Source organism: Osmerus eperlanus, chromosome 5, assembly GCF_963692335.1.
Source record: "Osmerus eperlanus chromosome 5, fOsmEpe2.1, whole genome shotgun sequence".
In the NCBI taxonomy this organism is placed as follows: Eukaryota; Metazoa; Chordata; class Actinopteri; order Osmeriformes; family Osmeridae; genus Osmerus; species Osmerus eperlanus.
In genome coordinates, this window is record NC_085022.1 from 7,429,322 (window position 1) to 7,456,828 (window position 27,507).

General features: G+C 42.7%; 1 protein-coding gene across 2 annotated transcripts in view; it reads right to left on the minus strand.

Moving 5' to 3' along the window:
* Positions 1 to 25,330, minus strand: part of cry2 (cryptochrome circadian regulator 2) — a 58,600-nt gene extending 33,270 nt beyond the window's left edge. For both annotated transcript variants that reach the window (XM_062461505.1, XM_062461503.1), the window contains exons 1-5: positions 25,031 to 25,330; positions 24,124 to 24,232; positions 3,771 to 3,913; positions 251 to 435; positions 39 to 127 (exon numbers count right to left, since the gene is read on the minus strand). In XM_062461505.1, the coding sequence (XP_062317489.1) occupies positions 39 to 127; positions 251 to 435; positions 3,771 to 3,913; positions 24,124 to 24,232; positions 25,031 to 25,188 (684 nt within the window). In that variant the 5' untranslated portion in view covers positions 25,189 to 25,330. The remainder of the gene's footprint in view (positions 1 to 38; positions 128 to 250; positions 436 to 3,770; positions 3,914 to 24,123; positions 24,233 to 25,030) is intronic.
* Positions 25,331 to 27,507: the final 2,177 nt, after the last annotated feature.

Consider the following 27,507-nt stretch of genomic DNA (forward strand, 5'->3'; position numbering starts at 1 on the left):
GTGTAAGACAGACATGTGAGGACAGTGAGGGGTCGGACCTTTCTGTCTAAGTGTTTGTTGAGTCTGTCCAGGGCCTCCGACTCCCCACCTCTCCACACAGCTGGGCTCAGGCCCTCAGTCTTGAACCCTGCGAGACACAGCAGTAAGGTTAACAGGACACAAAGCATGAGAGTAAGAGAGATATACATAGAGAGATAGAAAAAGAGAAAGAGAAAGTAACTCCATCTCAGACAATGCTGGTCTCTCCTACCCAGTTCCTCCAGGGAGGGAACACTGTAGTGCTCGTCATGGTTCTCAGCGATTCTGGTCCTGCAGCTGTCCATCTGCTCTGGAGTGATGGAGGACAGCGGCCTCTTGGGCAGCTCCAGGCGGTTCACTATGGCCTGGAACCTCTTGAAGGTCAGGGGGGGGTTGTTGTTGTTCATCTCAATGATCCTGGTGATGAACACACATACAGAAAACTGTCACGGCCATAGCCGTGCCCCCCGGTTTCAGTTTTTTTTGCCCTGGCCTAGTGTTTCCCTGTCATTGTCTTCACCTGTCTCGTTAGCTTCATTGTGTCCACCTGTGTGTCGTTTGGTTCTGTGTATTTAGGTTTCGGTTTTGTGTCCAGTCTTTGTCTTGTCCTTACTACCCATGTCCGTGTGAGTACCCTATCTGTTTCCCTGACTTTTCATGATTAAACCCTTTGTTTTCAAAATGACTGCGTACTTCCTTGCATTTGGGTCCTACCCTACCTCACACCCTGACAGAAAACCATATAGTTCAGTTGTTTCACTCACATACAGCAAGCCGTCAAGTTCAGTTATTACACAGAGCAAACCATGTCGTTCAGTAATTATACATCTAATTACTGCAAACTATCTACAGCAGAGAACCACAGGTGTAGTGAATTTAAGATGGCTCAATGACATATGTGAGAAAACAAACATGAAACTGATCAAATCTGCCCAGACCACCACCATTTAATGTCATATCTAATACAAATGTTGGGCATTATGTTCACTGATCTAATTACACGACAACATTTCATAACTTCCCTCCTGAAAAGTCAGTTTCAGAATCCATACAATAACAACTTTGTCAACCTGTATATAAAATCTATATCCTCTCCCTCTAACTCCCCACTGTAGGGTTATAGCCTACACCCGTCTCTCATAGCCCATCATCTTACACAACAGCCACCTGTATCTGTAGCAACCTAACCCTTCCTATTGGATCATTTCCTGTGAAGGCGTGGCATGGGTCAGGAGGCTCCATGTGCTTGAACCAGCTTGGCGCTGAAGCACTTCCCGGCACACATGTTGCTTGGCTCTCATCCACACACTCCCACTCTCCACCCCCATCTGCACATGGCCTGTGGTGTGACCAGCAGTAGCGCTCAGCCATCTCTAGGGGGCAGCAGCGACTATGGGACTGGGTATGGAGGGGAGGGACTGGGCTGAGAGGTGCTGGCTGCCAGTTACAGGAGGACTCATGCATGTGAAATCAAACTAGAGAGGGTACAATTTCTGGGGAAAGCAAGCAAGCACACCTGTAGGGTGTGCTTGCTTGCGTCGGTTGGACAGGGGTCCGTTTTTTAATGACATTTTTACAACTGATATTTCTGTATTTTATATAAAAATGCATACTTATTATTTATAAAGATTACATAGATTTAAAAGCACTTTTTTTTGCTGCTCATTTACAACTGAAAATACGAGTGAAGTGTAGAATGAAATGGATGTCTTCTCATTTCCCCTGCAAGAGGCAGCCTCATCGTTGAATCAAAACGAATAAATTTGGCAGACCGGTGTACAAATTGACCTAATCTCTATGACTTAAACGTCCTTTTAAGTTTTTCCCTTCTCGTGATATTTTCATGCATTTAGCCTACTCATTGCATTCATTCATTAATAAAGAACCCCCTTTGAAGATTATTCTACGACGTTACCCGGCAGTAGAAGATGGAATCGCGTTTCGAACAGTACCATCTGCTAACTGAAAATATGCCCCCCAAAACGTAAATAAGCTTGACATTTATGTAGTGGAAAATCGCTCATTCATAAAAAGCTCACTGGTAGCGATCATTGTCAGTAACAACGCAAAATGCGATATAGCCCTGTGTGGAGAAGCTGCCCCGGTAAATTGTACTACTACGGTACAGTACTAGACTACTGCTGTGTTCGTCTCGGTAGCGATTGCGTTGGTTGAATTCGATTAAACGTTCCGTTGTACGGTTTAGGCTGAAATTAATTATTTTCATGAACAGATTGACAAAGTTTAGGCTGTGGCAATGAAGTTCAGGTTTGTAGTTAGATAGACTTTTGATTTAAGTAAGGGGAGTGCCGAACATGTTCTGTCGCCGTTTGACTTCCTAAACAGCTGTGTATGTTAGATGTTTTTGTCGTGTCTCGCGTAGGCTACAGCGTTGCAGTGATACACTGGATTGAAACCACAGGTAATGATAATTTCACCCACAAATCGTTTACTTGTAATCTAATGTCATAATAAATCCTACAACGAAAATGTATATGTGAGGAATGTTTATTTTAACGATTGAAAACAGATACATCATAGACCACTGTAGTATGTGTTGCCCGGGCAACAGAGGCTAATGTCATGATGCTAATATTTCAGTGAAATAGTAGACTACCGTTTCCGAAAGTAGATGTGGGCTTACTTCCTTAATAATATCAGCTAATATTGTACATTACACATCACAATTGTGTGTCATATCACAAAGTAAAATGAGTAAATAGTTATCACCCTGGCCTCTTTGCTTGTGGCGTTCCTGCAGCTGCCTTGCAGTAAAGCTATAGTTAGCCTAGCTATCCCCCAAGTTAACAGATGCGAAACGAATGTTCTGCTACAGGTAGTCACGCGTGTTTTCGTGACGTTAGTGACGTAGTGACGTTAGTAACGTCAGTGACTGTGGCTAGCAAATTAGCCACCGTTAGCTTCACTTTTCGCCACAAAAACTTAACTTAAGCCCAAACCATGCAACGGAACGTAAATTCCAATAGAAGCAACGCAATCGCTACCAAGACGAACCTTTTGACACCGCTGTTACGTATGTAGGCCAAATATTGACTGAGTTTTAGGGGGGCGAAAATAAATAATAATAAATATATATGTGAGAGAACAAAGGTTGTGCTCTCGCCGAAGGCTTGAGCACACCCAATGAAGCGGCAGTTCCACGTCAGCTGTTCAGAGCCCAGCTCTTCTCAAAGCATGGGGGCTTCAAACGAACATCAATTACATGTTGATAATTACAATTATCAACATGTAACACTTTCATTTCACTAACAGTCTTGAACACTGACGTTATTCACCAGACCGAAACGTCAAGATTCCAAACACAGTGACTGTTGTGAGAATGACTGAACACATTTCTACCTGAACCAGAATGCCCAGCCTTTTCTAGGCTGGGGGTTTGGTTGGTCGCCTTGGGAGGGAATTCAAACATTAATACATTTGTGCACCAGATTGGGAATATGGTGAATGAGTGATCTAACGGTCATTATGATAATAAATAAAACAGCCCGGGCAGGATGACTCCTCGTGAATATGAATCTCTCCTTGTACACGCCATCATGACAGCTACCAAAAGACCATTTGCATCTCTGCTGGCTCTGCTTTTGTAAACATTGTCTAAAATAAAAAGCTTTTATTCTTTTTTTAAACAATGAACTAGCACACATACTGGTAAGCAAGCTTCAAATGTTTCCCACACAGCATCTTTACAATCCTGAATGGACATGGGTGTTCTCTGGGTCCACCGGACTGACCTATCCAGGTTGTAGAGGGTATGAGAGTTCCTGACCATGGTCTCCACTCCAAACTCGTGTGCCATCTTGATGATGGTCCCATCTCGCTCCTTCCCATATGGCTCAGAGTCATACTCGAAGGTCAGGCGGGTCACGTTCCACTCCTAGAGAGAACCGAACAAGAGTGGGCGTGTGTGAGAGAAGAACAGGGAGAGAGACAGAGAGAAAGAGAAAGACAGAGAGAAGGGGGGGGGGGTTTGAATAATTAAAAACAACTGTGTATTTATCATTCCCTACTATACATTCACAGTGTCTTTGCCATTTTTCTGAATCTCTGTAAACTGTTTGGGAAGTGAACTGGAACTAAGTACTAACTAACTGAGTGAGTATACAACACATAAGGGAAGGTGAGGGGGTTCATAGTTGTCTGTCCATCAGAGAGCCATAATTATGACGAGTGCTGCTGAGGAAGCACTCCTCCCTCTTAAGGCTTCGATGACTCTCAGTTTCTCTAACCTGGTGAGGCAGGCCTCACCCAGACCTCCTACAAGCAGGAAACTGCTAGTGAACTGGACAAGAGGATGGATGGATAGTCCCTCCATCACTGTCCCTCAGCCAGGGCTTGTAGAACTCTAACAGTCGACTGGCTGGAGGGCATGCATGGATATCTCTGAAAGAAAATTCAGTTTTCAACTTTCAAACTATAAGGTAATTGAGGCATTGAATGAGACAGCAATTTAAATCTTTGATTGATGGTTCAATGACAACTTGCTGGTGAAAAGGTTTCCTTCGCAGTAGAGGTGCACCAATAACATTCTCTGAAGAAGAAAGTTAGTTAGCTACTTATTTGGGGCAGTGGTGCGTTATATGTTACAATAATAATGTTGATTATTCGCAACATAGAAATGTTTAAGTATCTCTCGCTCTCTACAAAGCCAGTAGCCAGCTTCAACCAGGCTAGCTAACTGACAACAAACATGGCTTATCTAGATGCGCTAATACATTTCCGAGCTGAGGAAGCCATCCATCCATCCATCATCTTCCGCTTGTCCGGGGGTCGGGTCGCGGGGGCAGCAACCTAAGCAGGGAGGCCCAGACTTTCCTCTCCCCGGCCACTTCCACCAGCTCTTCCTGGGGGACCCCGAGGCATTCCCAGGCCAGCCGAGAGACATAGTCCCTCCAGCGTGTCCTGGGTCTTCCTCGGGGCCTCTTCCCAGTGGGACGTGCCCAGAACACCTCACCAGGGAGGCGTCCAGGAGGCATCCTTATCAGATGCCCGAGCCACCTCAACTGGCCCCTCTCGACGCGGAGGAGCAGCGGTTCTACTCTGAGCCCCTCCCGGATGACCGAGCTTCTCACCCTATCTCTAAGGGAGAGCCCGGACACCCTGCGGAGAAAACTCATTTCGGCCGCTTGTATTCGCGATCTCGTTCTTTCGGTCACTACCCACAGTTCGTGACCATAGGTGAGGGTAGGAACGTATAGATCGACTGGTAAATAGAGAGCTTCGCCTTTCGACTCAGCTCCTTCTTCACCACAACGGACCGATGCAGAGCCCGCATCACTGCGGACGCCACACCGATCCGCCTGTCGATCTCACGCTCCATCCTTCCCTCACTCGTGAACAAGACCCCGAGATACTTGAACTCCTCCGCTTGGGACAAGATCTCCTCCCCGACCCGGAGATTGCACTCCACCTTTTTCCGGTCGATAACCATGGCTTCAGATTTGGAGGTGCTGATTCCCATCCCAGCCGCTTCGCATTCGGTTGCGAACCGCTCCAGTGAGAGCTGGAGGTCACGGCCCGATGAAGCCAACAGGACCACATCATCCGCAAAAAGCAGCGACCCGATCCTGAGGTCCCCAAACCGGACCCCCTCAACGCCCTGGCTGCGCCTAGAAATTCTGTCCATATAAGTTATGAACAGAATTGGTGACAAAGGGCAGCCCTGGCGGAGTTCAACCCTCACCGGGAACAAGTTCGACTTACTACCGGCAATGCGGACCAAACTCTGGCACCGGTCGTACAGGGACCGAACAGCCCCGATCAGGGAGTCCGGTACCCCGTACTCCCGGAGCATCCCCCACATGAGCCCCCGAGGGACACGGTCGAACGCCTTTTCCAAATCCACAAAACATGTGTAGACTGGTTGGGCGAACTCCCATGCACCCTCCAGGAAGGCTGAGGAAGCCAATGGAGGGAATTGGACTGCATTGCTTCTCCAGTACTCTAGGGAATTATCTCCAATATAATTAGATCTGTGGCAGGTTTACAGGCTACGATATTGTACTTCTTAAAAAAAATAGCATAATTCGTACCTTCTGGTTAATATTTTCTAACCAAAACACCTAGGACTAGTCTACTTAAATTCAATAAGGAACTACAAATAAGGCTGCTGCTGTCGATAAAAGATTCATGAAAGACTAACTCTCGTTGCACTGTAAAATGCATGGTGCTGTAAGAGAACATTAAAGGTGACATGACATACTGTTTTTGGATGCTTTTATATAGGCCTTAGTGGTCCCCTAATACTGTATCAGAAGTCTCTTTCCCGAAATTCAGCCTTGGTGCAGAATTACAGCCACTACTAGCAGTTCCACAAGGAGCTTTCCTCAGAACGCGCTGTTTTGGTGTCTGTAGCTTTAAATGCTAATGAGGAGCGGCGGGGCGGCACCATGCGCTAATGTTTGCAATGGATGTATCGCAATGGCTGTAGCCCCGTTGCTGTAAGATGCCTCGAATTTGCCCATTCTCATCTGATAACCCTGGTTTGCAGAGGTACACACTCAGTCATTTCAATGAGGGGAAAGGCGGATATCGCGCGCGCCATAACACCAACAGCAGAACGGTTATCCAAATAACAAAGTAGTGTACAACACTCACGTTACAGCATGTGTATTCACACACATACTTGATGCTATCTACCTTTACATTAGCGACAGTAACTCAGCTGTTAGCTGCAGAGCTAATGTTACAGCCACATTCTAAGGGTAGCAAGCTAGGTAACCATATACAGTAAAGCTACAAAATGATATAGCGTTAGTTAACTTACTTGTCCGAGGTTAGTAGCTGGACGAAGGAGAGTTAGTACTGATCCAGAATTTAATTTCAGCAAGGCCAGTTTTGTATCAGCTCAAGTTGAGGAAACAGTCGTGGCTGAAGTGTTTGGCGCAGACATACAAAACAAATGCGCCTATAACAAAAGTTATGTAGGTGCATTTCCAGAGAAATTAAATTAAGACACTGGGTCTTCAGAGGCTCGGATGAAGGAACTGTAAAAAGATTTTTGTTTTCCTTTGTACATCCAAACTGAGCAAATGTAATGCTTCGTTCGTTTGCAAGCCATGATGTCTCTCGAGGATAAAAACACTTGCACAGTTGTAGCTCAGTTTCTTATGGGCAGGCCAGATTCTCTGGGCGGGCAAAGCAGAGAGAGGGGAGGTAACCTTTTGCTCTGTTTGAAAATCTCCTCCTTGTGACGTCACAAAGAGGAGATTTTCAAACATGGGAACTCATGGATGTTAAATAACCTCCTAAAGTGAAGTTTTCATGTCATGTCACCTTTAACGAAAGATCTTAGCACATGGAGGATGTTCAGTAGCCTGGCTCTGCCCTCCTACGTACTTCCGCTCAATTTAGATTTTGCTACTAGGTCTGGGAATTCGGCACATGTCGGTTTTCTCAAATCTATTTTTTGTAGGGCCAATCAACGAACAGAGGGAGTGGCTGAGAACGATGACCTTGATGTCGTGTGCTAGTTTGAGTTGTAGTTCAGTAATGGCAGCGGAGAAATATGCGAGCAAAGCCATTCATTCGGTCCGTTGTGGCAACGCTGCCGAATATCCAAAAGTTAAAGCCGGAGCAAGAACAATCTTTGCTAAGTTTTGTTGGTGGCCATGATGTTGTGGCCCTCCTCCCCACGGGTTTCAGGAAAAGTTTGATTTTCCAGCTACAGCAGCTAGCTCCATTACAGTAGTGGTGAAGGAGTTGGCTAGAAGAACGCTAGTGATTGGTTATGGCAGATCAGAGTGGCTCTGGGCAGATCCAATAGTTTTAAACTTCAACAGAGTACCCGCCTTCAAGGAAGTTAACGCTTATCAATGGATCGATCCCAGACCCTCTGTACAAATTAAATGTACTAGGGACTGGTTAGGACCAGGCTAAATGTTCAGTGCACTGCTTCCTGATTCAATATGGGGTGGCCACAAACCACACTCACCCTCAGCCATGATGACATCACATGGCAACCAATTGTTCCTGAAGAGCTGCCCTCCTGTAGGTTTACAACCTATCAGGCATCGATTATTTGATTAATTTCAACACCTCTAGGGTGAGACAAAACCCTATCAGGCCTCTCAGTTCTGCAGAAACAGGATTTAGCAAGCCTGAAATACTTACAAAATCCATGTCACTTGATCCTATTTTAATATCCCGCAACACTCTGAAAGAGTTTACTCAAAAAAAATTATGGGTTGAAAACCCAGTTTGGGTAGTTTCCAACCCAGCGGCTGGTTAAATATAGGACAGAACACACGTTGGATTAAACTAACCCAGCAAGATGGGTTGACCATTTAACCCAGCACTTGGGTTGACCATTCAACCCAAATACAGTTCATATTGACAAGAAGGCTGGGTTAATTTGACCTCATAAATGGGTTAAATGCTGGGTTGAAAAGTACCCAGTTTGGGTTGTTTCCAACCCAGCAGCTGGTTAAATATAGGACAGAACACAGATTGGGTTAAACTAACCCAGCAAGATGGGTTGACAATTTAACCCAGAATGTTGGGTTGATCATTCAACGCCAATGCCTAGCTTAGCCTGACGTTGTCATACTCATAATTCTAGTCAGAATATGAGTCTGATACCGCTCCGTTGGGCTGTGAGTATGGGGCGTGTTTCAACCGAACTCGGACAAAAAATGCCTCTTCGCTCAATTTGATAGACCTACAACCAATCAGAGCAACGTAGTATGTTTTTTGTGGAAAACGAATTCAACCCAAGCGCTCTTTGGTGATGTGGTTGATTACGTTACTGTTGATCATCTGTCCTTCGTCGTATAAAGCCCGCCCTGACAATTTGATTGGTCCGAACAGCTCTTGTTCGGACATAGTTTTTCCCCAACCGAGCGATCCCAGTCCCAACCCCCAAAAAAATTTGCCCCCTCCTCCCCCAGTTACTACGCACTAACGTCACTGTGTCCAATCCCGACCGCTGTAAACTACTATTGTCCAAACCCGAACGGGGTTTGGACACTCAGTTTCCGGTCTTTTTGCCAGCATTTTCTTTTGCTATCACCAGCAAAGTGTAAGTAGTATTATTTTAGGCATACCAAACAATCTACATGTAAAATTTCATGAACATATATGGACGTTTACATGTCTAAATAATATAGGAAAGTTACTTTGTCCGAAAGACCACTCGGTGACACTCGGGCGACGCTTGGGCGACGATCTTTACTCTGACAAGTGTGTCTGTGTTGTCATCGTACTGCTACTATGGGTTAGCATATGAGTGTATTTCAATGCTAGCTTAACACTACTTTGTCTTGCCAATGAAAATACACGATCATGTGTGACGTGATCTGTAGTCGAGGGGAGGAAGGGATGGGGGCTAGCAAACTTTGAGAAGAGTTCAACAAAACATCCAGCAGGTGGTGGTATACAGTCAAATTGAGATTTTATCGCATAGTTTGGAGATGTTGAAGCGTGATATCTTATTGTGGAGGACATAACTACGTCCCCGGATATGTTGACAGCATTGATGGTCAGTTTGGTGACCCTGGATCAAGTTAATATCCCCAGAAAAACAGCAGCGGCCAGTGTTTAGAAGTGCGGTCGGGTTTGGACAAGGGTAGCGCACGGCTAATTTACCGGCGCCAGCGTCTTTTGACCGGCTCTAGTAAAGGCTAAGCTAACTCTAAATTTTTAAACAATATTTAGCTCGAAAGGTAAGAAGTTAAAGCTTAACGTGAAATCAGTAAATCAGCTGAAAACGTGATACAATTATTTTATCAATATTTGAAGTGGCATTTTATCAGAATGTTAGCTAAAAACCGGTCGGGATTGGACACAGTGACGCTAAATGTTAACAAATAAAAAAAATTGACTACTACACATGTTATACATAATTGGAAAGCTACGATTCTTGTGCTTGTAGATATGCAAACCATTTTTAAAGATTGAGTCACAACAACAAGTTTAGTCAACGTCTTTGTCCAGTCACCACTTTGTAAACAACACCAAAGCCAAACGTCTCTACTTACCCTCCAAGGTTCAGTGTCGTCCAGGTATGCAAACAACACATCAAAACTTGATCTGCATACATTCCCAAGGGTTCAAAGTATCTAACCATGTAAAGTAATTCGTCCAAATACAATGTTTTACATTCATGAATATCCATTATCCTTTGTTTCATTATGTAAGTTAGCCGACGGAAGAAACAACTTGTTCACATAAAAGTGTTCTTTTCTCCGGTTAGCAACGGAGTATTTACGATATGAAGGCATCAAAATGTCCGTTGAACCCTCCCCTTTCGATTGACACCTTGTTGACCCAATAGGACAGGGGTACTCAATTAGAAACCCAAAAGGTCCACTAACCAAATTTCCATTCAGTCCAGGGTCCGGAACAATTATGGTTTATTTTTCTGGTCCTTACCTCAGAGTTCTGGGGGTAATTTTGTTCAAAGTGTCCATGCTTTGTGTCATAGTGACCATAGCCGCGGGAACATAGGATATTTTATCAGGGGGGTGCTGCTGGGGGGGGGGGGTTCTTAATGTTGCGGGGCGGTAGGGATGGACTGGGAGGTAAAAATGGTCGAGCGCGCGTAGCACGCAAGACCATTTTTTTTGCCTTTATTTGAGCACAAAGTAGTTTTTTGAGCTTTATGTAAAATGAACATAGCCGTTTTTCAATTGGTAAAACCTTGTCTAGTGAAGGTGATGTCATTTTGTCTCAATGTTTCAGCCCCACCCTTACGTTTCTTAGCCTGGTTTTCCATTGTTATTCTTCTCCCGGTGCTCCCGATGGCCAGTACGCTACTGCGGGGCTGGGCTGTGCCGCAGTGGTGAATTTTAAAGTCATATCATTGGAAATTCTCGTGCTGTCAGGGGGTGCTACAGCACTCCTAGTTCCCACGGCCATGATAGTGACGTTTCACATTAGCTACCACGACAAGGGCAACCGTCTCATTAACCCTCGTGCTGCCTTCGGGTCACATGACCCAAAGGTTCATAACGAACCATCGTTGTGTTTACCCAATTTTACCCAATACAAAAACAAATTAAAATAATTTTCTTTTAACCATCGCAATGTGGGGGGTCTGAGACAGCCTAGCTGTTAAAATAAAATGCTTCACTTTGTCTTTGTATGTGGTAAATTTGTCGCAATACGACGGTGTGTCACAATGACTGATGGGTCAGAATGACCCGAAGATAACACAAGGGTTAAACACATCGGTTTTGTGCGCCCCACCGGCAGCACAAATGCATACTTGTCTGAAATTAGGTATTTTTGGATTTGGATTTTCGCCGGGTTTAGAGCACGCCATGTTTTTCGCTAAGGAAGAAACAGGTACTGTTAGCAAATCGATTAGCCTGCGTTGTTGCGAATGACACACACAACCTGACCCACAGAGGTTGCAACCAACTTTCAGTGAGTGAGTTGTCATGGTGATTACAGTTATTAAAGCTCCTGATTGGACCTTTGTATTGGACAAGTAAGATAGAAACCACATTTAGTTGGAACAAAAAGATGTGCCGGTTAAAATGGAAACGTTCCGTCAAAATGAATTAATTCCATAATAATATATCGGTTATAGGTCCGGGTCCGGATAGGGAACCGCCTGGGTCCGGACCCGGACCGCGGTCCGCCAATTAGTGACCCCTGCAATAGGAGCTTCCATGTCCCGTTGACAGCCCTCTAAAGCCAACTAGGTCTGTGCGTCCTGCCCCCTCCCTGCCCCCCCCCCCCCATCCACGCCTGGATGTACTCTTATAAAAACGTGTGTCAAATATGAATATATTGTGGTATTATGTTTGACTTTTGATTTGAATTGGGTAAGGCTTCAACCTGTGGTCCAATTTAGTCTTCCAGCTAATACCTACCACCTCTAGGCCTCTTCAGGCCTCTGTTTTCAAAACAAAATCTAGGCGGAAAGAGAAACTTTCACTTTCCTTGTGTTCAAGCTCAATTACTCAACACTAGTAGGACTGACAGGGGTCCTGACAACAGGGGAAATAACTTCAGTGTCAGCTTTCAAAAGAGACCATTTACATGCATGTACTCCAAATGGTTCAAGAACAGCTTTCAATTTACTTTGGGTATGCTGTTTAGGAGTTTTCAGGAAAATTTAACAGTGTAGACTACTTTTTCTATTTGTATCACCATCCACTTTGGCGCCTTCACGAACAAACAGCCAGTCGTTAGCTAGACTAGAGCTAGAGCTACGGTAAACAATCAAAAAGCAGCAGGTTCAAATAAAAACTCCTTAAAACAAATTGTTTACAGTAGTACAGTATGTTTATTTCGGTGGGGTTCTTCTGTATAGTACAAATTTACTTCGCTGGCTAGACTAGTAAATGTAGACTAAGTTAGACGGTTGCAAACTGAGGTAAGGTAACAGCTAAAACTAGATGATACAATTTCTGGAGGAATTGTAGGGTGTGCTTGCTTGCGTCGGTTGCAGATGGGTCCATTTAATAAACAAGCTGAACCCCCTTTGAAACAAGCTATTCTAACCACGTTGTCACCGGCAATATTTTTCAGATGGAATCGGGATTCAAACAGTATCTGCTGACTGAAAATATGCCCCCAAACACGTAAATAAGCTTGATATTTATTTAGGGGGAATGGGTCATTCAAAAAAAGTTTGCTAGAAGCGATCATTGTCAGTAAAAAAGCCAAAAGCGACTTTTTGGTCTCAGTCTAGAGCCCTGCCTGGAGAAGCTGAATTGTGCTACGAGCAAGCTACTATAGCCTAGCTGCTGTTGCTAGCCAAACTACACTGAGGGGATTGTTTGAATGCGACGGAAATTAAAAACTTTCTTTTGACATAAAGTTTAGGCTGTGGCATTGAAGTGTAGCACAGTCCACAGACAAAGCACGGTACCATCACACCTTCTCCTACCCCCGACAAGGAAAGGGTCTTCCCCCTTTGTCCTTCTCCCAGAGGAGAAGCTTCAAAGCTTCTGACCCAGCATGGGGTCAGATACAGAGGCCACACGGCCCACAGTATCAGACAAAGGATTTACAAGGAAGAACTTTCTTATGTGGATTTACAAACATATTCTCAAGGACTACATGGCTCATGGACACTATTTCAATGACAGTAGTTGATGTGTTATAATGTGTGTTTTTCCCATTTACTTAGAACGTTGTTTAATTGAGGTTTGATTATAACTTCCCTTCAAGTATAGTTAAGTCAGCCAATCTTGATATCAAAATGATTGTACCATACTAACAAAACCATTTACGAATGTTGTATTGTTATATTCTGAAGTTTGAGCATTCCATGGACAGTTGAAATAACGGAACTCAAAAGGTACAGCTACTTCACACCTAGGCAGATCTCAGGACGACGCCCAGGTGGGGGGAAACTGACCAATGAAAGAGGTCACCTTCACGGGGACCCCCCCCCTTGTTCTTTGGAGTATAAAACCCCCAAACGTACAATCACCCCCGCTTGTTCGTAGGATTAAACTGAAGTGCTAGCTACATTTCTAAACTATTCCTCTCAACCTGCAAATTCACTGAGCGCCCGGAACTTTGGCCAAAGATTCCGTTGTTCTATTTTCGTTGGACGATAACGAAACCATTGACTCTACCTTTCTTCAAACCGACAAAAGTAACTACGATTTGCAATATTTCTTACCTGTGACATATTGGCATGTTGTGATTAAATTGTTGATGTTTGATTGTATTTTACAAATGAGTTAGCTTAACCCTTGCTAAGTCAGTTGCCCTTGCTCGTCCATTGTTACCACAAAGGCCTACCTGTCCCTCTCTACCCCTCTCTCTCCCTTCCCCCTTTTCACGCGCTCTACACAGCCATTGTGTTGCTCGCCCTCATTTGCATCCAGCCACTGTACTACTCTGACTAACCCATAACTTGTCTGGTATTTGTTCATTATAATTACATTCTCCTAAATAAATCATTGTGTATAACATTCGCGTATCACTCACGTTATCTGATCTGCTCTACTTTCATAGAATTCACGACTTAAGATTAGACTGATTATTACGAAGGCTATTATTTAAATATTATTCAATAAGGTTTCCTCTATCCCTTTAACAATAAGAGGTGGTGCCCCCAAGAACTACATACTTTATTATAAATTAAGTATTGCTAATCTTAAACGAGCAAACCCCGCTACAGAAGACAGCGACGCACCACACAAGCTTGAGTTTAAATACATTCTTTAATGTGACATTACTTACTGTACATGCAAGTCTTGAATTGCTTAAATGTATAATGCTGCTAGTACACCACGGCATGATACGATACTTGCTGTGCAACAGTCTCTATGTACGTTGTATCTAATGCGTCATTGCTAACGTGTGCCGACGTTGTGACGTAGGCTAGCACTGAGTTCCCTTCGTTGACATAAGGCACTTTTTTGTCACAAAAACGTAATTTAAACTTAAACCATGCAACAGAACTTAAATAAAAATACAAGCAACTCAATCGCTACCAAGACGAAACTTTTGACACCTACGTTGTCTATGTAGTCCAAATATTGACTGAGGCTTCCCAGATAACACAGTTACGTTGCCGCAACGTCACTCGATGACCAAACATACATTGCCGCAACGTCTTTGGCGACGTTGCGGGACCGTGCATCTGTGGGACGCCAGAAGGTAACCGCAACGTAATCTTGTGACGTTGCCAGTCCGTAACCGCGACGTCGTGGCAACGTTATTTTCCGACGTTGCCAGTCCGTAACCACGACCTCCTAGCAACGTAATTTTGTGACGTTGCCAGTCCGTAACTGCAAAGTTAATTAACCCTCGTGCTGCCTTCGGGTCACATGACCCAAAGGTTCATAACGAACCATCATTGTGTTTACCCAATTTTACCCAATACAAAACCAAATAAAAATACTTTTCTTTTAACCCTTGTGTTATCTTCGGGTCATTCTGACCCATCAGTCATTGTGACCCACCGTCGCATTGCGACAAATTTACCTCATACAAAAACAAAGTGAAGCATTTTCTTTTAACCGTTGGGCTGTCTCAGACCCCCCACATTGCAAAGGTTAAAATAAAATTATTTTTATTTGTTTTTGTATTGGGTAAAATTGGGTAAACACAACAATGGTTCGTTATGAACCTTTGGGTCATGTGACCCGAAGGCAGCACGAGGGTTAACCTTCGCAATGTGGGGGGTCTGAGACAGCCCGACGGTTAAAAGAAAATGCTTCACTTTGTTTTTGTATGCGGTAAAGTTGTCGCAATACGACGGTGGGTCACAATGACTGATGGGTCAGAACGACCCGAGGAGAACACAAGGGTTAAGTAACCTATATTTCTCAATTCTACTGCTTACGCAGACGCTCTGGATAAGAGCGTCTGCTAAATGACTAAATGTATATTGGGGCGGTTCATATGCAGACCTCATTTGCCCAAAATGCTACTTGTTCTTGTATAATAGGCTACATGGTAGCCAACTTTAGGAGGACTATGTTTGTGTGATGTGTAGCCTAACTCAAGATAATCATAAACGAGGCAGCATTACCATGTAACATTCAGTCATTTTATTTCAAACAAAGTGCCAAACAGTGAATTAAAATGTTCTGCCAGTCCCCGCTACAGGTCCTGTCTGTTGGCCCTGACAATGAATCACAAAATAAGTTAGTGTCCTATCAACATAATGGCATGTGTGAAAGGGGCTATACAAGTCATAAAAAAAATCACATCTAAAATAATATACATCAAAAAAATATTATGGGATTCTAGTTTTTTGTCACATAGCCATGTGAAAGGTTGGATATGGAAGCTGCAATAATGATTCATTCACCTTGCTTGTTTTGAATGGGCTGCCGGGGCGTGTTTGAGTGTCTCCGCTATGACGAGCACCACAGCCTTCTCTCCCAGTCCCGTCTTCCATTTCATCACAGCGTCTGCAATTAGAAGTCATAAACTTATTGTCAGCACCAATTTGAACGCTGCGTATAAGCCATAGTTCATGGCATCTCCAAACACCTACCACTCTCTTTCGGAACTCCAGCACCAGAAAGGCGCTCCTCAAGGTCTTGGAGTTCAGCCTGTGTTTGGGCCACCTGTCGGTCCATCACTGGCACCTCTTCAGTGTGTCTGCCCTGTAGTCGCCTGAATAGGAGAGCCTCTCGCGGGTTCTCCTCCAATGTCTCCATCTTCCGGGGCATAACCTGTAATGTGTCTGTAATTAAGGACAAGTAAAACAAGTTTACAAGAGTTTGCATGATTGGCATACACTGTGGTTCTTCTAGATTAGGTGTAACATTGATGTACATAACAAATGTTACCTTGAATGGTCTTTGCCCAAGATGGTACAGCTGAATGGGGTATACAAAGCATTAGTATGACAACATTTGTTGTTTTGACAAATATGTTTCCCCCCACGATCAGAACAACTTAGGTATGCCTTACAATGAGTTGGCAATGGTTTGAGTATTTTTTTGAGTGTCTTATATTTGCACTTGCCTGGCTGCCAGCTGTTTTCCTGGGCCCCCTATGGGTTCTCCTCCACCAGAGCACAGTTGACACCTAGGGGTATGGCATCTGGTGATGCAAAAGCTTTAAGTCATGCTTTTGCTTCAAAACATAGCCTTTAGGGTTGCCATGGCTCATCCAATTATTGTCACTGTTATAAACGGTCATTCATCACTTTACCATAATTTCCAAGGGACACAGTGCTAGTGATGGTGGTAGGATCATCTGTAAAGAAATGAAAGTGGAATGTAGTTTATGTACATAGTATTAGCATATTGATATTAAAGGAGTAGCACCGCACATATGTGATCGTTCGAAAGCAGGACCCCACAGCGTAGCGTCGCACATGTGTGATTCTGAACATTCCAACCGACTATTTTCCGATATACAAAAACTATATGACAAACGCTATAGTATGGCTTCAAAATGTACAATTAGTAGGCTAACAAGTAACACTAGCAAGTAGTAGCATTCAGTGGCGGTTCTACATTGAATTACACCCAGGGCGAGACGCCCTTCGCCCCCCCCCCCCCCCCCCCCCATTGAAATCAAAAGGCTGTTGTGGTAAGACCGATTATGTTCTATACAGCTAAAACAGCCTGGGGTCAAATTGATACCAAACAGAATAGGAGGGTTACATAAACATGCCCTTACACGCTAAATGTCTGTTATTACATGCTATATTAATATAACTTTTAGGGAGGAACACTTTTAGTTATGACGTTAAACTATACTTTGTCACAAAATATAGTTGTAGCAAATAGCAAATGTTCGTCTTTGAAACTACCTACAGATTTGAAAATTCTGTTGGCTAATTACAGGGCCTAACCTAAATAATGAAAATAAATAATAACTGAACTTGTTACAGTTTTGTTGCAAAGCACACTATTATGGTGAAATGTTATCTCCTGTTTGTTGAGTTAAAACCGAAATATTGTTGTTGCATAGCAAGCATCATAGCAAAAAGGCTAACAAATGTAAGAGTTAGCCTATACCCATTTTTTTTCATTCGCCATTTCACACAATAAAAAAAAAACAAAAATGTGCAGGAACTTTAGGCCTATATTTATAATATTATGAATTGTCCGTTCCATTTGGGAGACCCAGTCAGATGAGCTGTCTGTCCCTCCCCTTTTTTCACACAGCTTCTGTGCACAGCACCTTCTCAGCAAGCAGGGGTGCCTGCAGCTGCCTGAAGGGGGCGCCAATTTGCCAATTCCCCACACAGTGAAATGATAGAAAAGAGAAAACCGCTTCGCGGCGCAGAGATTTTTGTTTATTGATTTTATGCTCGTGCGCCCCCCACGTGACATGAAAAAATGCCGCCCCGGGCGTGTGCCCGGTCCGCCCGTGCCTAAAACCGCCCCTGGTAACATTGGTACGAGTATTATGCTAGGTTGCTAGGTAACAGAAGCTAATTAAAGCTACCTAGCTTCCGTTTTGGAAAAATAACTCGTGGAAGCGTCGGAAATATTTAGAACTCACGCATCTAAAGGTTAAAACTAATACACTTACCCAAAAACAGATTTCATGTACAAATTGGAAGAATTAGTGACATGATACTTTTATAGACGCCATTGCTGTGTATGCCATGACCGACTGTGATCAAAACGTGATCAGCCACGCGCTAGCTCCAGTCTTTGAAAATTCCGGGCTAAATAAACTATTTTGGGACAAGGTTTTCTAACAGTTCTGAACGGTTATTTTCACTGATTCTTTTGTGGGTGATTTGTGAGACGCTAAACTTTGATAACATGTAGGCCTATGCATTTTCAGTATTTCAACATAACTTTCTGGAGGGTTTAACCTCTAGCTAGCGAAATCCTAACGTAAACAATGTGAATCTGATAGCACATAAACAGGCTAAATAGCCTAAATTTCAAACATATACGTAATAGCATGCCCCATCCAATTTCTGAAAATATGTTTATATATTTAAAACTATTTCTGTAAAGAAACTCACCTTTGAAGTAGCTAATTTCCAGTTGAAATCCAATGCGTACAAGACGGTTGAACCCCTGCAAAATCTCAGCGATGCGTTGAAATGGGCATGCGCAAAGTTGTTGCTCAGGGGCAGACTGATATGAGGGGCAGGTTTGCTAAGGAATAATTGGGTGTGCTCAAGCCTTCGGCGAGAGCACAACCTTTGTTCTCTCACATATATATTATTGGGTGTGCTCAAGCCTTCGGCGAGAGCACAACCTTTGTTCTCTCACATATATATTATTTATTGTTTATTTTCGCCCCCCTAAAACTCAGTCAATATTTGGCCTACATACACAACGGCGGTGTCAAAAGGTTCGTCTTGGTAGCGATTGCGTTGCTTCTATTGGAATTTACGTTCCGTTGCATGGTTTGGGCTTAAATGTAAGTTTTTGTGGCGAAAAGTGAAGCTAACGGTGGCTAATTTGCTAGCCACAGTCACTGACGTTACTAACGTCACTACGTCACTAACGTCACGAAAACACGCGTGACTACCTGTAGCAGAACATTCGTTTCGCATCTGTTAACTTGGGGGATAGCTAGGCTAACTATAGCTTTACTGCAAGGCAGCTGCAGGAACGCCACAAGCAAAGAGGCCAGGGTGATAACTATTTACTCATTTTACTTTGTGATATGACACACAATTGTGATGTGTAATGTACATTCGTTTCGCATCTGTTAACTTGGGGGATAGCTAGGCTAACTATAGCTTTACTGCAAGGCAGCTGCAGGAACGCCACAAGCAAAGAGGCCAGGGTGATAACTATTTACTCATTTTACTTTGTGATATGACACACAATTGTGATGTGTAATGTACAATATTAGCTGATATTATTAAGGAAGTAAGCCCACATCTACTTTCGGAAACGGTAGTCTACTATTTCACTGAAATATTAGCATCATGACATTAGCCTCTGTTGCCCGGGCAACACATACTACAGTGGTCTATGATGTATCTGTTTTCAATCGTTAAAATAAACATTCCTCACATATACATTTTCGTTGTAGGATTTATTATGACATTAGATTACAAGTAAACGATTTGTGGGTGAAATTATCATTACCTGTGGTTTCAATCCAGTGTATCACTGCAACGCTGTAGCCTACGCGAGACACTACAAAAACATTTACACAGCTGTAGGAAGTCAAACGGCGACAGAACATGTTCGGCACTCCCCTTACTTAAATCAAAAGTCTATCTAACTACTAACCTGAACTTCATTGCCACAGCCTAAACTTTGTCAATCTGTTCATGAAAATAATTAATTTCAGCCTAAACCGTACAACGGAACGTTAAATCCAATTCAACCAACGCAATCACTACCAAGACGAACACAGCAGTAGTCTAGTCTGTACTACTACTGTACCGTAGTAGTACAATTTACCGGGGCAGCTTCTCCACACAGGGCTATATCGCATTTTGCGTTGTTACTGACAATGATCGCTACCAGTGAGCTTTTTATGAATGAGCGATTTTCCACTAAATAAATGTCAAGCTTATTTACGTTTTGGGGGGCATATTTTCAGTTAGCAGATGGTACTGTTTGAATCGCGATTCCATCTTCTACTGCTGGGTAACGTCGTAGAATAATCTTCAAAGGGGGTTCTTTATTAATGAATGAATGCAATGAGTAGGCTAAATGCATGAAAATATCACGAGAAGGGAAAAACTTAAAAGGACGTTTAAGTCATAGATTAGGTCAATTTGTACACCGGTCTGCCAAATGTATTCGTTTTGATTCAACGATGAGGCTGCCTCTTGCCTCTTGGGGAAATGAGAAGACATCCATTTCATTCTACACTTCACTCGTATTTTCAGTTGTAAATGAGCAGCAAAAAAAAAAGCTTTTAAATCTATGTCATCTTTATAAATAATAAGTATGCATTTTTATATAAAATACAGAAATATCAGTTGTAAAAATGTCATTAAAAAACGGACCCCTGTCCAACCGACGCAAGCAAGCACACCCTACAATTTCCCCAGAAATTGTACCCTCTCTAGTTATTATTATTATTATTCTTTTTGCCCCCCTAAAACTCAGTCAATATTTGGCCTACATAGACAAAGTAGGTGTCAAAAGTTTCGTCTTGGTAGCGATTGAGTTGCTTCTATTGGAATTTACGTTCCGTTGCATGGTTTAGGCTGAAGTTAAGTTTTTGTGGCGAAAAGTGAAGCTAACGGTGGCTTATTTGCTAGCCACAGTCACTGACGTTACTAACGTCACTACGTCACTAACGTCACGAAAACACGCGTGACTACCTTTGGCAGAACATTCGTTTCGCATCTGTTAACTTGGGGGATAGCTAGGCTAACTATAGCTTTACTGCAAGGCAGCTGCATTATTATTATTATTCTTTTTGCCCCCCTAAAACTCAGTCAATATTTGGCCTACATAGACAAAGTAGGTGTCAAAAGTTTCGTCTTGGTAGCGATTGAGTTGCTTCTATTGGAATTTACGTTCCGTTGCATGGTTTAGGCTGAAGTTAAGTTTTTGTGGCGAAAAGTGAAGCTAACGGTGGCTTATTTGCTAGCCACAGTCACTGACGTTACTAACGTCACTACGTCACTAACGTCACGAAAACACGCGTGACTACCTTTGGCAGAACATTCGTTTCGCATCTGTTAACTTGGGGGATAGCTAGGCTAACTATAGCTTTACTGCAAGGCAGCTGCAGAAACGCCACAAGCAAAGAGGCCAGGGTGATAACTATTTACTCATTTTACTTTGTGATATGACACACAATTGTGATGTGTAATGTACAATATAAGATGATATTATTAAGGAAGTACATCTACTTTCGGAAACAGTAGTCTACTATTTCACTGAAGTATTAGCATCATGACGTTAGCCTGTGTTGCCCGGGCAACACATACTACAGTGGTCTATGATGTATCTGTTTTCAATCGTTAAAATAAACATTCCTCACATATACATTTTCGTTGTAGGATTTATTATGACATTAGATTACAAGTAAACGATTTGTGGGTGAAATTATCATTACCTGTGGTTTCAATCCAGTGTATCAGTGCAACGCTGTAGCCTACGCGAGACACTACAAAAACATCTACACAGCTGTAGGAAGTCAAACGGCGACAGAACATGTTCGGCACTCCCCTTACTTAAATCAAAAGTCTATATAACTACTAACCTGAACTTCATTGCCACAGACTAAACTTTGTCAATCTGTTCATGAAAATAATTAATTTCAGCCTAAACCGTACAACGGAACGTTAAATCCAATTCAACCAACGCAATTGCTACCGAGACGAACACAGCAGTAACGCTAGTCTAGTACTGTACCGTAGTAGTACAATTTACCGGGGCAGCTTCTCCACACAGGGCTATATCGCATTTTGCGTTGTTACTGACAATGATCGCTACCAGTGAGCTTTTTATGAATGAGCGATTTTCCACTAAATACATGTCAAGCTTATTTACGTTTTGGGGTGCATATTTTCAGTTAGCAGATGGTACTGTTTGAATCGCGATTCCATCTTCTACTGCCGGTAACGTCGTAGAATAATCTTCAAAGGGGGTCCTTTATTAATGAATGAATGCAATGAGTAGGCTAAATGCATGAAAATATCACGAGAAGGGAAAAACTTAAAAGGACGTTCAAGTCATAGAGATTAGGTCAATTTGTACACCGGTCTGCCAAATTCATTCGTTTTGATTCAACGATGAGGCTGCCTCTTGCAGGGGAAATGAGAAGACATCCATTTCATTCTACACTTCACTCGTATTTTCAGTTGTAAATGAGCAGCAAAAAAAAATGCTTTTAAATCTATGTAATCTTTATAAATAATAAGTATGCATTTTTATATAAAATACAGAAATATCAGTTGTAAAAATGTCATTAAAAAACGGACCCCTGTGCAACCGACGCAAGCAAGCACACCCTACAATTTCCCCTGAAATTGTACCCTCTCTAGTTGTAATATTCTGTGATGACTTGTCTTTGGAAATGAAACTCTTAAGAGTCGCTTTCCTTTTGGTCACATTTGACAATTTTGTATTACAAAATTATTGGAGTACAAATTTGCATTGTGTGTCATACAGCTTTGGTGTGCTATACAAAGAATATTTGCTTAATCATGTTACACATCACACATTGATTGCTTTTGTACATGTTTATAGTAAAGAATGAAAGACTAAATTATATTCCAAATTCAGTCTTTTATTTATTAAAGCTATGTTTCTGCATATGAGAAAATTGATGACCAATGACATGCTGTGGCTGAGCTGCACATGAATTACATGCATTGTCTACATTTATACGTGCTGGGTGCAACATTTAATATTGTGTGCGATTGAAATTCATGTAGACTATGGCTACATTGCAAAAGTGTCAGAACTGAGAGCAGTCCAGTGTTATCTCTCCATCTCTGGATAAACCACTATATTGCACTCGAGATCCGTTGTCCTGCGACCAAAGAGCGACTTAACGGCAACTTAACCCATGGTACCAAAATTAATGTATCCAGCCGACCAAGGTACAACGTCACGGCAACATTGTCCACGGGACCAAGAAATAACGTAACCCGCCAACCAAGGTACGACGTTGCGGCAACGTTGTCCATGGGACCAAAAAATAACGTAACCAGCCGACCAAGGTAAAACGTCGCGGCAACGTTGCCCACGGACCAAAAAATAACGTAACCAGCCGACCAAGGTACAACGTCGCGGCAACGTTGCCCACGGGTCTAAAAATAACGTAACCAGCCGACCAAGGTACAACGTCGCGGCAACGTTGTCCATGGGACCAACTGGCAACATTCCCTTTATAACGTTGCTATGACGTTGTCACAACGTTGCCAGAAGGTAACGTCACGGGTTACCAACTGAGCACTTACTGGCAACGTTGCCACAACGTCATGTGTTAGCTGGGTTAGGGGTGGAAAAAGAAAGAATAATAATAATATATATGTGGGTATATATGTATACGGTTGTGTCCTTGCCGAAGGCAACGCACACCCAACAACAAGCTATCCTCAACAATACCTACTAGGTGACCTAGCTAGCTCTAGGACTCGGACAATCTCACCATTCAGTTGATGCAAGTGTGGCAAGTTGATGCAAATGTGGCTACACCGCCGGACTAGTATTTTTGCTGTCCCTACTAGTCTTGGTAGGTAGGCTACAACATATATAACGCTTTAGTGAATGAAGAAAATATGTCCCTGCCGTTGTGCGTGGACCCTGCTGACTGTACAAAACTTAAGAGCCGTTGAAAAGACCGTTGACAAAGTTAAGTTTATGCTGCAGATAAACCAGCAGCTGGGTTAAAGTGAGGCATCCGCTGGGTAAGGTACCAGGTGACGTAGTGGTGAAAGAGAGGACAATCTGCATTGTTTCAACTGTCGCCGAGAATGACCCAGCCACTAACCCAGCGGCTGGGCTGCCCTAAAACTACCCAGCACCATGGAAATAACCCAAGAAAATGACCCAACAGGCTCAACCCAGCGTTTGGGTACAAAAAATAACCCAGCATTTTTTGAGTAAGTCTTGTTAAAGAGTTGAAAGTTTGACAATATTTGGTCTCACCCCATAACATCATCATTCATGTTCTTATTGAAGGCAGCCTTAAACATGCTGTTGATGACCCTGATAGAACCACTGTATGTTCACCCTGTATGACAGACTCAGCCCGTTGACCCCTGGAAGAAACCCCCTACAGCCTCCTCACTCAAAAACTGACCTTGAAGAGGCGCGGAAACACATCTGTGGGTTGACCACGCACCACGAACAGCCTGGAGTTCAGCTTCCTAAGACTGGAGTCCAGGTCCTTCAGGGACTCTAGCAGAAACCTGGTGAGGTGAGATGACTCCATCATTAATTAATGGAACCTTTTATCACGACATAAACCTGTTAAATCCCACGACACAGTCCTGTGTGGTTACAGGTTAGACAAATTACGTTTTCACCATAGGACATAGAATTAGGAAGAGAGGCCATTGTGAATTTGTATTAGCCTACAGCTAGTTTGAACAGGAAACCCTTTTGATGTGTTCCCCATCATCTTCACCAATGGGCAGACGCTAAACCCGAGTCACCTATTTAGAAACAGTTCTACTTTGTGAACAAAATTATGAAAATACACTTTCTTAGGCTTGTGCCGGTATTTCCAGACTTGCTGCCCAGAGTGATTTCTAAACATCAACACATTGACGATGTCATAGCATTAACTATATGATTAGAGCTACAACTTTTTATCATAAAACACGTAGCCTAATCGTAATGGAGTCGTTAAAGTTATGCCATGATGACCACACATTAACGGACGCAACCCACCCCTTCGCTTTATTCACAATACTGTACACTTCGCTATAGCTTGCTGTGAAACAAATTGCTGGCGACAACAAGATAACAATGCCATGGTAGGCTACGAATGAGTTGTTAATACCATGAATTGTACATTAAAATTGTGAGCACCATAACTAGATGGCAATATGTTAATATTATTGGCCAATACAGCTACCATTGCAATGTTAGCTTGCTAGCTAACTATTCCACGGACGTGGACTGGAAGGAGGCCTCGTAACTCGCTACTTGCTATTTCATACATTTTTTTTTATTAGTTGAGTGTAGGCTATAGACGTACTAACCTCCATCGGTTTACTCTGACGTTAGCAGACCCCGCAAACCATGGGTCCAAAATATAAACACAGCGCACAGTATCCGCACCATTCAAAGCTTCCTGTAAAGCCGGATTATCATGAAGTCGTAGCCCTTTACGAAACCAATGAACTGAATTAACAACCATGATTTTTGATTTTGTCCATTTTATTCCAGAATGCAAGAGAAAAATGCTACGTATATCCACAAAGGCTTAGATTTCTGCTGTTTTCAGACACCTTTCTAATCTCCCAACTTCTCCAGGCTGTTGACAGAGAAAAACGTAGGTGGAGTTAATAGGTGTGTTCGACTTCATGCAGCACCGGCGGCGCCGGAAGCCGGCTGCCATTGGCTGCTTCAAGTCAGCTGGGCTGCAGGCGGCTGCAGGCGACGCCGGCGCTGCATGAAGTCGAACGCACCTATTGGTGTCCGTTTGCCCCAAGCCCCCACCCCTCGCCCCTCGGCATGAAGCAACGGCCCCGGTGGATGTAGGTGGTATTGCATTTCTTGTTAGACTTCCGGCTCTTCTGGTCGTTTTTATTCTATTAACTCCAGTCAACATTTACAAAACTATCTCCCCCAATAATTTTTGTTCGATTCTCGAACCTGGCTCATACTACTAGCTTTTTCATAAAATAATTTTTCCAGATTTTTGATAAATTTGAAACCAATCCAAAATGGGTAAACTAGCACCCCATTTATTTGCTTACGTCAATAAAAGTTGCCTGCAAATGTGCTCGCGGATACTAACAGGGCACCTGTTAGTTTACCTGTTTACCTGGAGCTGAATGAGCCATATTGAATGAGCACAGGGGAGAAATGGCTTGAGTTGCCTGCCCTGTTGTAGCAAGTTTAGCAAATGGTTGTCACACATACATGAAATGTTGTTAATATAGTTTATTCCTGTTATTTTAAAACAGATTTGATTTTTCTGTCAAGAACGTTTTTACGTTCATGTCATGATGGCAAATATTACATTATGTTAAGCGTGAGCATAGATTGTTGACATGTCTATCTGGAGCAAAGACGAAGATTAATACTTTAACTGATAACAACAATAAGAAATGATATAAATATGATTAATCTTGCCTTCAGAAGCTTTTGTTAAACACACCCATTATTCTTTTTTTTAATCGTGTCATCAAGCCAGACTGCTTTTGTGGGACAATGAAGGTCCTCAGTGACTGTTTCACCCCCACTTATATCTGATGGAAACGTCTTGTATATAGGCCTAGTTCTGTTAAGCCCCTTTCAAAGGCAAATGTTAAATAAAGTATATTTCAGACACACTTCTCAAGCTTTTATTTATTACATTATTTCCAAGTCTTGTTAGATCACGTTATATCCATTAATAGGCATTTGGTTTTGTAGAACATATAAAACACAGGCCACATTTCTACACTGATATGTAAATTGAAGGCAGTGTGAATTTTGTGGCATTTCGTTTGAATATACAGTTGACAGTAAGCTATGGTGAGTCTGCATTATGGAAGATTTCTGTTACCAAAATAACTATTGAGCTTTCTTTGCCTGGCGAGAACAATGACAGAGCTAGGTGTTCATGTTAACAGTTTATTTAATCCGATACAATGCGTTGGAAATCATACTCCAACGCATTGTAAAAAAAGAGCCACTGTTTAAAGCTAGACCGGAAGAGTCGGAAGTGGAAAGATGGCGCGGTCCAGTTTTGCGCTCTCGCTTGCCTCACTGCGCCACTGAGCACTTTTCATAGAAAAGAATGGGGACGCCATCTTGGAAGACAAAAGTTGCTTCCTCTAGTTATATTAACTCTATGGTTTGCCCTGCTACGTAACCACTTCCCCTTATACTATTGGTCAGAGAGTGACACATGCACCATGTATTACAATTAGATGGACCGTTAGCTCAGCATTTATTGGTTGTTTGCCACACGTAGACCAAGCCCTGTCACGTTTTCTGTATGTGGAGGCTCCGTATTAGTGATGGGAAGTTCGGATCATTTTACTGATTCGGTTCTTTGAATTCTCGTTCAGTGAAATGAACGAATCTTTTTTCGAGTCATTCGTTCATTTCAACGGGGGGGGGGGGGGGGGCGGGGGGGCTATACGTCCACTGCAAACACGTATCATATTCTCATGTAGGTTAGTGCATGTGCACCAGCAGATACTATTTTAAAATAAATTCCTGCATTAAAATAATGTATCATGACAGTTTGTATGATTTGGTCATTTATTATCACACTAGCATTTAATTATCACGGCAAACAATTACGCTGCACTGAACTATAAGTAAAGTACAAAAAAAGTTAAAATAACAAAACCTGTAATTATTAGGCTACTTGTGAACAACTATCATTCATGTCTTAATAAACCTAGTCACGCGAAAGTGAACGAGGTAAACAAATCCTTTCTGTTTCCTCTTCTGAGCCTATGCAGGTCACTTAAAAAATGATCCAAAGATCCGTATCCGAAGACCCAGTCAAAATGAA